The sequence below is a fragment of the Mobula hypostoma genome, chromosome 16 (genome assembly GCF_963921235.1).
Source record: "Mobula hypostoma chromosome 16, sMobHyp1.1, whole genome shotgun sequence".
In the NCBI taxonomy this organism is placed as follows: domain Eukaryota; kingdom Metazoa; phylum Chordata; class Chondrichthyes; order Myliobatiformes; family Myliobatidae; genus Mobula; species Mobula hypostoma.
The window spans coordinates 19,345,122-19,360,701 of NC_086112.1; the positions used below are offsets into that span (position 1 = coordinate 19,345,122).

Below are 15,580 nucleotides of genomic sequence, written 5' to 3' on the forward strand. Positions count from 1 at the left end.
TCTTCTGTCCTGATGAAGGGTCTCAGTTGACTGTACTCTTTTCTATATATGCTGTCTGACCTGTTGACCTCCTCCAGCGTTTTGTGTGTGTTGCTTGGATTTCCAGCATCTGCAAATTTTCTCTCGTTTGTGAAATCAAGGATGCAGTTGCACAAAGAGGTCTTGGACCTAGTCTTGTGTTGTTGAAGGATGGGCATTAAATGTATTTCTGCTGAAAATCTCATGGTAAATTTGATAAAGTTCTCCAGTGGTGATTACACAGTTAGAATATCAAGTTTCTACACATTTAGGATATCAGTTTCTGGAAATCCTGCCAGAACATCTTTCATCTGCTATTAGATCATCAGTAACTGAAATTTCTAATGGTGAATTAAAGAAAAAAAATGCTGGAAACACTAAGCAAGAAAGATAGCACGTACAGAGAGAGAAACAAAGTTCTTGGTTCAGTTCCCTCCTCAAACTGGGACATGGAGATGGAAATGGTTTTAAGTTGCAGCAAAAAGAAGGTATGGGAGAGAGGGTTAGGATAAGGAGAATAACCATCATAGGTTGCAATGTGGATGAATTGTTAATGGGCTTAGCAAATGGTGGAGCAGGGTGTACTACATAAAGTTAAAGGTGGATGACTGAATAAAAATGCCAGGCTCTGATATAGATAGCCAGTGTTGAGACAACTTAATATGAAGTCCAGAAGACTATATTGTGTCCAACCCTGTTTTGGGCCGCCTTATAGCTGTGCTGGAGTCCACAGGCAGAATTGTCAGAGTGAGTAAAATGGAGAATTAAAGTGCCAAGGAACAGGATGCTTAACATCATCACTACAGCCTAAAAGCAGGTACTCAATCTGATAATCTGTGTTTGGTTTCTCTAAAGCAGAGGAGACCATATTGTGTAAACCAAATGCAGAAGTAGTGCAGGTAAATCACTACTTCACCTGGAACGTCTCTTTATAAAAACACAAGGGATTCTACACACACTGGAAATCCAGAGCATTATGTGTGTATTGTTCAAGATTATGTCCCTGGATGGTTGGAAAGGGTGAATGTTGCATCTTCTCTGCTGCCTGAGGAAATGTCATTGTGCGGAGTGTGGTTGATGATAGAGTTGTGAAGGGAAGATGCCCTTCAAAATGCTGAAAAGGGAGAGAAGTGGAAGATTTGTCTGGTGGTGAAATCTTATTGAAACTGGTGGAAATTGCAAAATGTTATCCTCTGAATCCAGACTCTAATGGGAGAGATCAAGGGAAATTTATCCTTGTTCTGTCCAGGATACTGGGTGAGAGCAGAACTGCTGCAAATGGATAAGATGTAGTCAAAGGCTCTATCCTATGGGTGCAGCAAGCAGCATCAATGCCGAGTTGAGGGAGAAGTCATTATGTAAGGATGAGCGCAGCCAAGCCAATGTGCTTGTTGATGGAGGGGATCAGGTGAGACTTCCATTCAGGGAAGAAGTAGAAGGTCCTCAGATGTTCCTCCAATGGGATGGGCTGTTGTGTGATTGTACATCCATGCTAAAGATGTGATAGTTGGGCTCAGTGAACTGGAAACTCAGAAAAGCAGGGTTATCAGTTGTGGCTTGCATAAAAGTAGGAAGGGATTGGCCAAGGTGCGAAGGATTAAGTTTAGAGTGAGAACGGTCTGAAATGATGAGTCTTAATTGGACAGTCCTGCTTGTGGTTTTTGAGGGTTAAATGAGATGTGGTTGGTGGTATGAGGTTGAAAGCTATGGAGGGAACATCGCTGAAGGAAATGAGGTCCTTGATAGTCAGGGAGATAATGTCCTGGTGTTCAGTGATGATATTGTTGTCAAAGAAAGCATGAATATGTTAATGAGTGCTGACACTTGATCTCCGTAAGATAGAGGTTAATTCACCAAATCATAACAAACCACACTTTATGCAGATTTCCACACTACACAGTTGGGACTGAACCTCTTCCTTCATAATCTCAATTGGAACTTTGAGTGGGGAACATTATTTACTTATTTATTGAGATACAGTGTGGAATCGGCCCTTCAGGCCACGTCGCCCAGCAGTACCCCGATTTAATCCTAGCCTAATCCTGGGACAATTTACAGTGACCATTTAACCTACCAACCAGTACTTCAGGGAGTTAAGGGCCACTGTAGTTGATTCTCATTGGAGCATCAATAATCTGGGAGTAAATAAGGAATCAGATCAATGGATTAGAACTGGCTTTGTGGTTGTGGACTCACTTTTGTGAACTTTAGTTCTGAATGCTATTTGTTTTTTTTATTGTTTACACGATTTGCTCTTGTTTTGCACATTGAGTGTTTGATGTTCTTTTTTAATGGGTTCTATTGGATTTCTCTTTTTTTGAGGCTGCCTATAAGAAGACGAATATCAAAGTTGTATATACATATATACTATGATAATAATAAATGAACTTTGAGAGGAGTTCAGTCACTCTAGGACCCAGAGTGGAGTTTAGCCTTTGGCGAATTAAGACCTGAATTAAAGCAGCATTCCAGCTGTGGGGGACATATTAATTGAAGGAAGAGGGAACAACTATCAGATTAAGGTTGGGTGGTAGTAGAAGAGAGGGGTTGTCATCATTGGATTTGGAGTGAATCGAGCCCAATTCGTTAGTTTATTGGCAAGACCGATGGCGGGGGGATCTGCAGGGACTCGGTTGTGGTGCGGACCTGGCCTCATTCATGCCTTGGAACCGCCCGTTGCAGATGCTGAGGAAAGAAATACTGATGATGTGCCTCGGGATTGCAGGCTGGCCTCTCTTCCTGTGCTGCTCTCCAGTGTTTGCTTGGTGGGGAGACAAGCTGGATTGCGTTCAACCATGGCCGCAAGATATCACTGCCGTGTGCTGTTCTTGCAGAAATATAGCTCCAGGACTACGTCCAAGACCAGCATTCTACAGGCCATGACACTCATGGACTTGTACTATATTGTTAATTTTTTGTGACTATGCTTTTCTGCTATTATAATTAAATGTGCTGTGTGTGGCTGTGGCTGTGGCTCTGTGTTCTGCACCTTGGCCCCAGAGCGAATGCTGTTTCACTTGGTTGTTTTCATATGTATGGTTGTGGTTGAATGACAATCAAACTTGAACTTCGGTGTTTGAAAATTGGCACCTAGGGAAGTGGGAGTCTGGAGATGAGAGCCTTTGTGAGTAATTGTCAGTTCAGTGCAGGGTATGGTCACAGCTTAGGGGCAAGGGACTGCTGTCAAGTAGACAATTTCACTACCATGGTGGGTGGATGGGTCCTGGGGCTTGATGGATAAGAGATAAGAAATTGGCAAAAAGCCAAAAATTTGAAACACTCAGCCAGTTAAGCATCAATAGTGTAATAGAGATGACATTTTGTGCCAAGTACCCTTCATTATAAGCGATAAGACTATTGTATTAACTGGGAAAGAGTGGGGAGAGCAGAGGGAATATCTGCTATAAAGTGCAGATCAAAATTAAGTTAACAATTACTTTTAAAAACTGGCAATTGGAAAGGCAAAAAAATGAAACATATGTAGGTCCTAAGGAGATTTTTAAAAATATTATTACTGGAAATTTTTTAATTCAATGTTAAGTTCTGAGGGCATCCAAATACTTGGACAGTAGATTTCCTACAGCCTGCTTTCAGCTCTTCTGGAACAATGTGGGAGGCTGAAGCCAGAGATGTGAATTTGGAATGGGATGGAGAATTTCAGTGGCAGGTGACTGGAAGCTCATGGTCATCCTTGCCACTTAAACAGAATAAAGTTACCAAATTAACTTTTGGTTTCTCCTGTGCAGAAGAGACCATAGTGTGAGCACCACATGCAGCATAAGCAAGCCCCCATGTTACAGTTGCAGAATTCATGTGGAAAAAGAAAGCAAATAAATAGACATTTTATTTTCTTTTGTGTTTTTATTTCTCGATGCATGCATAAATGACACGATCTTGCATTTTGGACTGTCTTTCACAAATACAGCCTTTTTCTCTCTCCCCACCCCTCCCACCACCACCACAGAAATGTGGGGTTCGTCTATATACTAATCCTGTAAGGATTGTTTGGGCCCCAGATGTGTTACATTTCCTTTGCATTGTCAAGTGCTGTGAGAAGGGGGTTGGTATACAGGTGCAAAAGAGAATGAGATGTGCAGATAAGGGAGGGAGAGGAAGGTGTATTTCTTAGTTTTCTCAATTTCTCATAGCCTTTCTCTTTCCTGCTACATTCCATTGTAAGCAGTTATAACTTGTTACCATTTAGCCATCAAATGGTAATTCCTAACCAATAGGTAGGCAAGTCTGAAGCCCTAAATCATGGTAAGTCAACTACGGTTACTCTGTTATTAATGTATCATTACTACATTGCAAGAAGGGAGACTGAACGTGCAAATGTGAGTGAAGTTTTAGTGAGTGTATTATACATGGTAAAATTTACTTATATGTGCTCCTTGAAAATTTTACTGAAGTAGGTAATTCTCCTGTGCTTATTAGAGGAAAGACAAAAACAAATTACAGCAATTAGTTTCAAAATATAACCGTACAGAAGTGACAATGTATCCTTTAATAATAGAATGACAGTGGAGCCAAAGTCTTCCTGAATAGTGAAAATGATGAGGAGTCTGTTTCAAGAAGGGAAGCTGCTGAAAAATCCACAGTGTCGTTCAGGCCAATGGTCTCAGATCCCATTTATATACATCGAAAATCCCCACTGCAACGATCCAAGAAAATAGGCTCAGTGGAAGTAAGTGTTTTAAATTAAACTCTTTTTCTTTTAAAATTCTTTGGAAGTTTGTAAGAACTTTTTTTTTTGGAATTGCAGGGAATGCTCTGTCTAGTATTTTTAAAAGAAAAAAAATTAGAAAGAATAACCACTTCAATTTCTAACTAGAGAGGGGTATTTATCTTCTAGTATCAATGATAATGAGAATTAGTATAATTGAAACACTCCAGGTGAATATAATAGTACACAAACATTATAAAAATAGTCATAATAGTACACAAGTATTATAAGAATAGTTGTGTGCTACTATACGGCAATCTGTATCTGTGGAGTGGGAAGCAGTTAACATTGCAGGATGATGACCTTTGATCAAAACCTACTGTAGATACACTAAAATATTGTTTCTTTCTCCACAGATCCTTTCTCTCGTACAAAGTATTACCACCATTTACTGTATCATTAGGCACATTTTGTTGAAGATGTTTTGCAGTTTGTGCTGGACACTGTTTTATAACCACCTATTTAAAAGAGGATAATTACAAAAAAAATCTGCCAATAAGAAACTGATTTATCAGCACAGCAACCTGTGAAAGAATGTCTGAACATGGTAAAATTGTCAGATTAAGTGACTGAAGTAAGATGATATTTTTCAGGACCATGAGACATCGGAGCAGAATTAAGCCATTCAGCCCGTTGAGTCCACTCTGCTATTTCATCATGGCTGATCCCAGAACTCTTTCAACCCCATACATATGCCCTCTCACCATATCCCCTGATGCCCCGACTAATCAGGAATTTATCAACTTCTGCTTTGAATATACCAACAGACTTGGTCTCCACCACAGTCTGTGACAGCGTTCCACAGATTCACCAATCTCTGGCTAAAAAAAATTCCTCCTTACCTCTGTTCTAAAAGGTCACCCTTCAATTTTGAGGCTGTGCCCCCTAGTTCTTGATACCCCCCCATCACAGAAAACACCCTCTCCACACCCACCTTATCTAGTCCTTTCAACGTTCAACATTCAGTAGGTTTCAATGAGATACTCCCGCATTCTTCTAAATTCCAGCAAGTACATGACCAAAGCTGCCAAATAGTCCTCGTATGTTAACCTATTCATTCTGGAATCATCCTTAGTGAACCTCCTTTGGACTCTCTCCAATGACAATACATCTTTTCTGAGATAAGGGGCCCTAAACTGTTGACAAGTTTCCAAGTGTGGCCTGACCGGTGTCTTATAAAGCTTCAGTGTTATCTCCTTGTGCTTATATTTTATTCCCCTTGAAACTCCTTGAAATAAATGCCAACATTGCACTTTTCTTCTTTACCACAGACTCAAACTGTAAATTAACGTTCTGGGAGTCTTACATGAAGACTCCTAAGTCCTTTTGCACTTCTGATCTTTGAACCTTCTCCCATTTAGATAATAGTCTTCACCATTGTTCCTTTTACTTAAATGCACTATCATACATTTCCCAACACTGTATTCCATCTGCCACTTTTTTGCCCATTCTTCCAGTTTGTCTAAATCCTGTTGCAATCGCATTGCTTCCTCAGCACTACCTACCCCTCCACCGATCTTCATATCATCCGCGAACTTTGCCACAAAGTCATCAATTCCACTATCTAAATAATTGACAAACGGTGTGAAAAGTAGCAGCCCCAGTACTGATCCCTGAGGAACACCACTAGTCACTGGCAGCCAATCAAAAAAGGCCACTTTTATTCCCACTCACTCCCTCCTGCCTGTCAGCCATTCCTCTATCCATGCCAGTATAATTCCTGTAACACCATAGGATTTTATCTTGTTAAGCAGCTTCATATGAGGCACTTTATCAAATGCCTTCTGAAAATCCAAGTAAATGATATCCACTGCCTCTCCTTTGTCCACCCTGCTTGTTACAGATTTGTCAGGCACGGTTTCCCTTGACAGAAACAATGCTGACTTTCACTTATTTTATCATTAGTCTCCAAGTACCCCAAAACCTTGTCCTTAACAATGGACTCCCAACACTTTCCCAACCACTGAGGTTCGGGTAACTGGCCAATAATTTCCTTCCTTTTGTCTTCCTCCCTTCTTAAGGAGTGGAGTGACATTTGAAATTTTCTAGTCCACTGGGACCATGCCAGGATCAAGTAATTCTTGAAAGATTATGACCAATGCATCCATTATCTTTTCAGCAACCTCTTTCAGGACTCTGGGATGTAGTCCATCTAGTGCAGGTGATTTATCCACTTTAAGACCTTTGAATTTGCCTAGCACTTTTTCCTTTGTAATAGTAAAGGCATTCAGATCTGCTCCCCGACACTCACAGACCTTTAGCATACAGCTAGTGTTTCCACAGTAAAGACTGAAGTAAAGTACTTGTTAAGTTCTTCTGCCATTTCTTTATCCCCCATTACTACCTCACCAGCATTATTTTCTAGTGGCCCATATCAACTCTCACCTCCCTTTTATTCTTTTTATAACTGAAAAATCTTTTAGTATCCTGCTTTATATTATGAGTAGTTTGCCCTCATATTTAATCCTTTCTCTTATAGTTTTTTTAGTTACCTTTTGGGATTTTAAAAGCTTCCCAATCAATCAACTTCTCACTCACATTTGCTACCTTATGTGCCTTTTCCTTGGCTTTTAAGCAGTCCTTAACTTCCCTTGTCAGCCATGGTTGCCTACCCCTGCCATTTGAGAACTACTACTTCTGTGGAACATATCTATTCTATCCTGTGCCTTGTGAACTATTCTCAGAAACTTCACCCACCTCTGTTCTGCCAACCTCTCAGCCAGTATCTCCCTGCAATCCACCTGGGCAAGCTCTCTTTCTTGCCTCTGTAATTCCCTTTATTCCATTGTGATACTAATACATATGACTTATGCTTCTTCTCAAATTGCAGTATGAATTCAATCATATGATCACTGCCTCCTAAGGGTTCCTTTACATTAAGCTCCCTAATAAGATGGGGTTATTACACAATACTCAATCTAAGATGGCCTTTCCCCGAATAGACTCAAGCACAAGTTGCTCTAAAAAGCATTCAACAAATAGACATTCAACAAACCCCCTCTCTTGCGATCTGACACCAACCTGATTTTCCCAATCCCCTTGCATATTGAAGTCCCCCATTACAATTGTGACATTACCCTTGTTACATGCCCTTTCCAGCTCCCTTTGCAAACTCAACCCCACATCTTGTCTACTATTTGGAGGCCTATATATGATTCGCATAATAGGTTTTTTTTATGCTTACAGTTTCTTAACTACACCCACAAATAATTGACATTCTCTGACCCTATGTCACCTCTTTCTAAAGATGTAATTTCGTCTCTTACCTATAGAGCCACACCACTGCCATATCCTTTGATGTTAAATTCCCGACTATGACCTTCTTTCAGCCACTACCATTAAGAACAGTTCTTTCAGAATCATAACACAAAAGACTCGAACTTTGAATATTGTGTTGCTGTAACTGTACGATAATAGCATTTAACCAATTTAAACTCAAAGTATAAAAAAAGTTAATAAATGAATGATTTGCTGGTGCAGTGACAAGTTATCTTAATCAGTGTTTCTACACCAATGTTCTAAAACTGAATAGATTCCATTTGTAAATTTGTAATTATTATGTAAAATAAACACAGCTCAAGTATATTTTTAAAAGGACAGAATTGAAACCTAGTGAGATTATGCTAAATTGTATTGAACCTAAAATTAATATTAATCTGTATTATCTTGTTATGCAAAGAATAGAGAGATGCTGGAGATGATATGACAGTAATTACAGGATTGGTACCAAAATGCAATGAGCAGGTTCAGATGAAAATTCTAATATCCTTTCTTTTAAAAAAGTTAATGTTCTTTATAGAGATCTTCATGATTATAAAAGCTTTCTATAGACCTCAGTATGTTTGTGGGATTAATAAAACTGGAGGTCATCAATATAAGATAACCACCAAGAAATCAAATAAGGAAATCATAATAGTGAATTTGCATCTAGGACTTTGGAAGACTCTTCCTGACTCAATGAGTGGCAAGAATGTGGAATTTTTCACAGCAGGGTGTGATGCAGACAAATATTATTGATGTATTCAAGGAAAAGCTAAATAAGCATATGGGGAATAATCAAAGTAGAACACTGTGTTACGAATTAAAATAGGAAATACTGCAAGAGGCTTAATTGGAGCAAACAAAATTGGTTAAACTGAATAACTTGAAGTTGATTTCACCTTGGCTTTTCAACTTAAAGGCTGAGTTAAGTATTAAGAAATATATGGTATCTGAAGGTTTTTAATAGGACGATTATCCGACAGTTCAATTCCTATCACCAGCTGTCTACTTAAAGTGCTTTTGAAGTACACTGGTTTATTTTGGAGTGCATCTGTAGTTTGTGAGTAAAGGACAACAAAACTAAATTTATTTATTTAGTATTATCTATGGATCTGTTTTCCTTTTTGTTTGTTTTCTATAATAGTTATAATTGAATGTAGGTATTTAACAAAAACTGACTAGCTAAACCGTTATAGGTAGTTTTAAATCTATTCATCTTTTTTTCTCCAGTCCTGCCGAAGGGTCTCGGCCCAAAACATCAACTGTACTTTTTTCCGTAGATGCTGCCAGGCCTGCTGAGTTCCTCCACCATTTTGTGTGTGTTGCTTGGATTTTCAGCATCTGCAGATTCTCTCTTGTTTATTATAGATAACGTGTGTTCTGACTATTTATAGCTCTAATGCAAACAAGACAAAATCAGCAGATGCTGGAAATCCAAAATAATACACACAAAATGCTGGAGGAACTCAGCAGGCCAGGCAGCAGCAGTCAACACTTTGGGCTAAGTCCCTTTATCAGGACTGGAAAAAGAGATGAGAAGTCAGGTTAAGAAGGTGGGGAAGGGCAGCAAGAAGTACAAGGTAGTAGGTGATGGGTGAAACTGGGAGAGGGGGAGTGGTGAAGTAAAGTGCTGGGAAGTCAATTAGTGAAAGAGATAAAGGACTGCAGAAGGAGGAATCTGATAGGAGAGGACAGAAGGGTCTGGAAGAAAGGAAATGGGTAGGAGGACCAGTGGGAGGTGATAGGCAGGTAAGGAAATAATGCAGAATGGGGGACCACTTCACCAAGCACCTATACTTTGCCTGCCAGAAAAAGTGGGATCTCTTGATGGCCACCCATTTCAACTCTACTTCTCAGTCCAATTCCAACATGTCAGTCCGTGGCCTCCTCACTGCCACGATGACACCACACTCAGATTGGAGGGGCAACACCTTGTATTCCATTGGGGTAGTATCCGTGCTGATGGCATGAACAAACTTCCAGTAATTGCCCCCCCTTACATTATTCCCCACAACCATTTCCTTCTCTCGTCTTTTGTCCTTATCTGCCCATCACCTCCCACGGTGCTCCTCCCCTTTTTCTTTCTTTCAAGGCCTTCTGTCCTCTCATCAGATTCCTCCTTCTCCAGCCCCTTATCTCTTTCACCAGTCGATTTTCCAGCTCTTTACTTCACCCCTCCCCCTCTCTTTGTTCACCTATGACCTACTACCTTGCTCCTCTCACCTTTTTACTCTGATTTAGAAACATAGAAAACCTACAGCACAATACAAGACCTTCGGGCCATAATGCTGTGCCGAACATGTACTTCGTTTAGAAATTACCTAGGGTTATCTGTAGCCCTCTATTTTTCTAAGCTCCGTGTGCTTATCCAAGAGTCTCTTAAAAGACCCAATTGTATCCGCCTCCACCACCATCACCGGTAGCCCATTCCATGCACTCACCACTCTGCATAAAAAACTTACCCCTGATATCTCCTCTGTACCTACTTCCAAGCACCTTAAAACTGTGTCCTCTCGTGTTAGCCATCTCAGCCCTGGGAAAAAGCCTCTGACTATCCACATGATCAATGCCTCTCATTACCTTATACATCTCTATCAGGTCACCTTTCATTCTCCATCGCTTCATGGAGAAAAGGCCAAGTTCACTCAACCTATTTTCATAAGGCATGCTTCCCAGTCCAGGAAACATCTTTGTAAATCTCCTCTGTGCCCTTTCTATAGATTCCAATTCCTTCCTGTAGTAAGGTGACCAGAACTGAGCACGGTACTCCAAGTGGGGTCTGACCAGGGTCTCATTTAGCTGTAACATTACCTCTTGGCTCTTGAACTCAATCCCACGGTTGATGAAGACCAATACACCATATTCTCATCTCTTTTTCCAATCCTGATAAAAGGTCCAGCCTGAAACAATGTCTGTTTACTCTTTTCTATAGATGTTGCCTGGCCTGCTGAGTTCCTCCAGCAATTTGTGTATTTTTTTAAAGTGCTTTTTTATGCTAGATAAATTAACATGATACCTTAATTTCTCAAATGTTCAAAGAAAATTTCCTATTTCCTTTTAGGGCAATTAGATAATATTGCATGTGGGAATCTATTACAATAATAGAGAGTTCTTGACCAAACTGTTAGGAGATTCACAAAATTAGCATGAGTTCTTGTTTGTCTGATAGAGTTCATTCCTTTTCAGTGGGAAATGCTAGTTGTCAAGAGCCCCAACAAAAGCAATCCCAAATTGACTCTGCAATTTAACCAGTTATAACCATGCAACCTAACAGCATGGAGTATTAATCATTCATGACTCTTCAGTGTTTTGGAACTGATCCAACTCATTAATTTTTATCAATGATTCAAGATCCTTATTTAATATCAGGATTCTGGTACACTGTAGAACACCCTCTAACATTGGACTGCCATGTTTTCTACAGTTTGTTGACATTGTTCCAGTATCTCATCAGAAAGTATGTCACCTGGGAACCAATATGTCTTTAAAGAGATTAAATCCCTTTTCCCACCCATTTTAAGTAGGAGACAGATGAACATGGGCTTTAACCCATCCTCAAAAAAATGATCCATATAACTCATTATAACATGAGAGCCTTTAGTGTTATTCTTCTGATCAAATTGTAAATTTAAGAAAAAGTTAAAGAGAAAATTAAACACTTCATTAGAATTGTTGCAAGGAGACTAATGCTACTGATTGCAGTTTTGATTTGCATATTGAGGTTCATAGTAATTTTGTCGCTACAACCTAATCATGTTAGGCTCTCAGTCCTAAAATAACAATTTACAATTTACTATTCCAGCAGATTATGTCTTCCAACAGCCACTATCCTTCTAAGTTGCTAGTCTAAATGAGGTGTCAGACACCCGAAACGTCGACTGTCCATTTTCCTTCATTGTTGCTGCTTGGCTCACTAAATTTGTCCAGTTTTTTATGCGTTGCTTCCAAATTATTATATCAATTCTCCATTCAAGAATGTTTTAATTGGAAAAATGTTAAATTGTCCTTTCATTTATGCATTTGTAACAAAACCTATCTTTTAATGGTAAAAAATTAAACTTCAACTGGAAATGAATTTAGGATCATAAAATTATTGCAGCAAGGAGTGATGTATTCAGCCCATTCAACCCATGCCAGCTCTTTGTAAGAACAATTTAGTTAGTAATACTCCTTGGTTCTTGTGGATCTGCAGTTTCTCTATCTGAAAGGTTATCTAGTTGTTTTCTGAAAGTGACAGCTACCATCATCCACTCAGGCAGTGAATTCTTGTTCATATCTGCCCTTAAAATTAAAAAAAGTTTTTTTTTCTCATGCCACCTTGTCTCTTGCTGTAAATGGATAACAATGTCCTTTAGATTTTTACCCAATAAATTATGTTGCCTTTCCTCAATCTTCCTAACAAAATGCGTTATTTTACAGGATCTGCCTTAAATTCCATTTAGCTTGACACTGACTATTTTGTAACATCTTCACTGTTTGCCACACCTCTAGCTTGAAAGTAAACTGTTTGTCATGACTTTTCCTGGCTCTAACTTAATTTTGTGCCCATTATCCTTTTTATGGGCTGAATTTTGCTAACGATCTTAAGTGGTAACTTATCAAACATCTTTTGAAAGATCATGTGTATAACATCAACTTTATTGCCCTTGGCAACACTGAATAAAGGTGATGAACATAATGATATATTATTTGCCTTTTTGTGGTTTTGACAAATGACTGCTCCTGAAAAATCCTTGTATTGGTATCCTCACATCAGAAATTTAAACCGACTCGCCTAGTATTTGCAATATCCACCTTTGAATCCAATCTTGAATAATGTTATAACCCTTGCTGTCATCCCTTTCTTGAGCAGCTAACTTTGACCTACATTTCTGCAATTGTGCCTCTTTCCTTTGCAAGGAATCACCCAGAGCATGTGATTTGTCTATCTTAAGTTCTGTCATATACTTGACAGCTTTCCATTTATCAAGTCTATGGAACTGATTCACTTCCCTCTTTTACCAATAAACTGGCAACATCTTTCTGTTGTGTAAATAATTATTAAAATTTATTCATTTACAGGATGGGGTTGGGATTGCTGGCAAGACCAGTATTTATTGCCCATCCATAAATGCCCATGAAAAATTGTGGCGGCTTCTCCCTTCAACAATTTCAGTTCAATAGAACACAAATTAGTGTATTTCAAGTGCTTATAGCTAGTAACAGTGAATGATATATTTCCAGGTTAGGGTACACTGTGACTTGGGAAAAGCTGTAGTACTGATCTTGGACTCTTCCAATTAATGTTCCACTGCTTTGCAATCTTTGGCTTCCAACTCCTTCCTCTGCTGTGATGTTCGGCTCCTTTGATCCACCTCAGCTTTCTATACCTCAAATGGATCAACATTTCCCTCAATTCAGTGGAATCTACAATCCTCTCCATAAGTTACTTCTTATACTTCCACCCCACCCTAAACCCCTCATATTCCATCATTATACACATAAAGATTCCAGTCCACACTACTTACCCTCTTTGTCTTCACTGAGAATAGATCTAAGGAAGGAATCAAAGTGGTTTGTACTCATTTTAGACTTGTACTATTCACCTATCATTTCACATAAATCTGTGATAAATTGTGTATCCCCATTTAATTAGCTTGTCTGTCTCCTCTGGATATAATCCATCTATTCTTATAGGAGTTTTGTTTACATCTTTTTATCAGTGGCAAAGACATGCAGCTCATTTTTCTGATGTCACATTTAATATCTTGTGCTTGTTGTTGTAAATTTAACATAATCATATCAGGGCTTGTACACAGTAGCTGCAGCATTTTTACTTGCCTTCACCTTCACTTCTGACAAACTTGAGAAAACCTCTACGATTAAACTGCTATCAAAATGACTGGCTGCCAAAAAGAGTGGAGAATTTTTTTCTGTTTGTAGGAGCAAATTAAAAGATCATATGGAGTTGGCGGTTGAAGTAACAGGCGATTTATTAAACAAAGCTAGGGCACTCCAGGAGACCAGACAAAGCTAATCAACCTGAGCATGAATATGGTAGAGCTTTTATGTTCTCAGTTGACAGGATTATCAGTCACACTACATTTTGATAACAGAATGGTGGTGACAGGAAGACTTAATTAAGTAACAGACTAGGTCCTGATGACACAATAAAATGATTATCCTAAGGTCTAACAGTAAATCCAATTTTCTTTTGCAATAGGTGCATGCTATAACATAATTAGTGAAGTTCCTGAAATTTGGGTGTCATCGCTGCTGCATTCCATGTCTCTTGTCTGCAGTTCCCTGTTAACAGATCAGCATAATCCATATTCCTAATTACTAGTTATTATTCCTCGCCATTCTTTACCCTACAACACTGTATTAATATTTTTAAAAGTTGAATTTGATGCTACCATTTTTGGTTTGTTAGTTATCACCAAACTCCCTATAAAGTTTGGCAATTAAACAAAATACTGTAGGCAAAATTCAGAGGTTCTAAGGAAGCCTACAGAACATGTTAAACATGTATTGTGGAGAGTCAGTAAATGTTCATGACCCCATTATTTGGAAACTTAATAGTACATAAAGACCCAAAGATGTACAAGCCTTTAAACTGATCTTGCACAGGGTAAAACTTCTCCTTTGCTGCTCTACCAATGCCAAGTGAGCAAAGGGATACAGGTAAGTCCAGGAGTGAAAGGGAGGGTTGTGGATTGGAGGAGGGCGTCTGAACAAGGATTGTCCACTGGACTTTGGTGGTGGTGGTGGTGCCTGTTGTCTGTCATCTGTTGGGGAGAAGATCGGAAGATCATTGCGGATGATGGGTGGTGGAATCTCAGATCAGTTGGGAGATAGGGGTGTTGAGCACAGATTATGTGTATGGTAGTGTGGAGAATGGGTTCTGTTGTTTTGGGGGTGGGGGTAGAGGATGTCTGAAAGAAAGGCATGCAAGTAAACTGTATAGTCAACATCTTAATTATCTTGTTTTATTTCCTAGAATTCCAGGATACCAGGAAGTCATATTTTTCTTTACATTAAATTTCTTAACTAAAGCATTGTCTTAATTCCAAATACTTTACCGTTCTTTTAAAATTAACATACATTACAAGGCAGCTAATATTGCATGTCTCTTGCCACAGAAGGGGCTTGGAGTTGGATATAGAGCAAATCTGATCTGGGTCGAAGTTCTCTACCCTGAAGAACGATAAACATGTTGAACTGTTGTAGTTGCATGGTCATTTCATTTTCCCATCATCAATCCACAAATCACCAAATTTCGTCATTGCTGGTATTTGAGTAAAAGATCCTTAGATTGATCCTTAGGGAGGCACAATGATTATGCCCTGGATGAGTTGTCCTACTCCACATTGTACTTCAATCTTTTAAGTTTGCGCAACTCCACTACTTTCAAATGATATTTTGTTAAGAATCCAGGTATAAATGAGAAAAATTACTCGGTGTGGAACAAGAAGCCTTGAGAACAACATAATTTGATTATAATTACCTGCCCGACTCCAGTAGATGATGGGACAGACAAGCAAATATACCTCAGTGGATGGAAAGGCATGAATCTGGAGCTTAAAACACATTGTGGCT

General features: G+C 39.1%; 1 protein-coding gene across 10 annotated transcripts in view; it reads left to right on the forward strand.

Annotated features, from left to right (window-relative positions):
* Positions 1 to 15,580, forward strand: part of ppip5k2 (diphosphoinositol pentakisphosphate kinase 2) — a 116,408-nt gene that overhangs the window by 73,393 nt on the left and 27,435 nt on the right. For 8 of the 10 annotated variants that reach the window (XM_063068610.1, XM_063068611.1, XM_063068613.1 and 5 more), the window contains one exon: positions 4,532 to 4,702. The exons of 1 other annotated variant lie outside the window; for it this stretch is intronic. In XM_063068610.1, coding sequence (XP_062924680.1) covers positions 4,532 to 4,702 — 171 coding nt within the window. Of the gene's footprint in view, positions 1 to 4,531; positions 4,703 to 5,097; positions 9,437 to 15,580 lie in introns of those variants that run through there. One more of the 10 variants, XM_063068619.1, reaches the window with a different exon arrangement.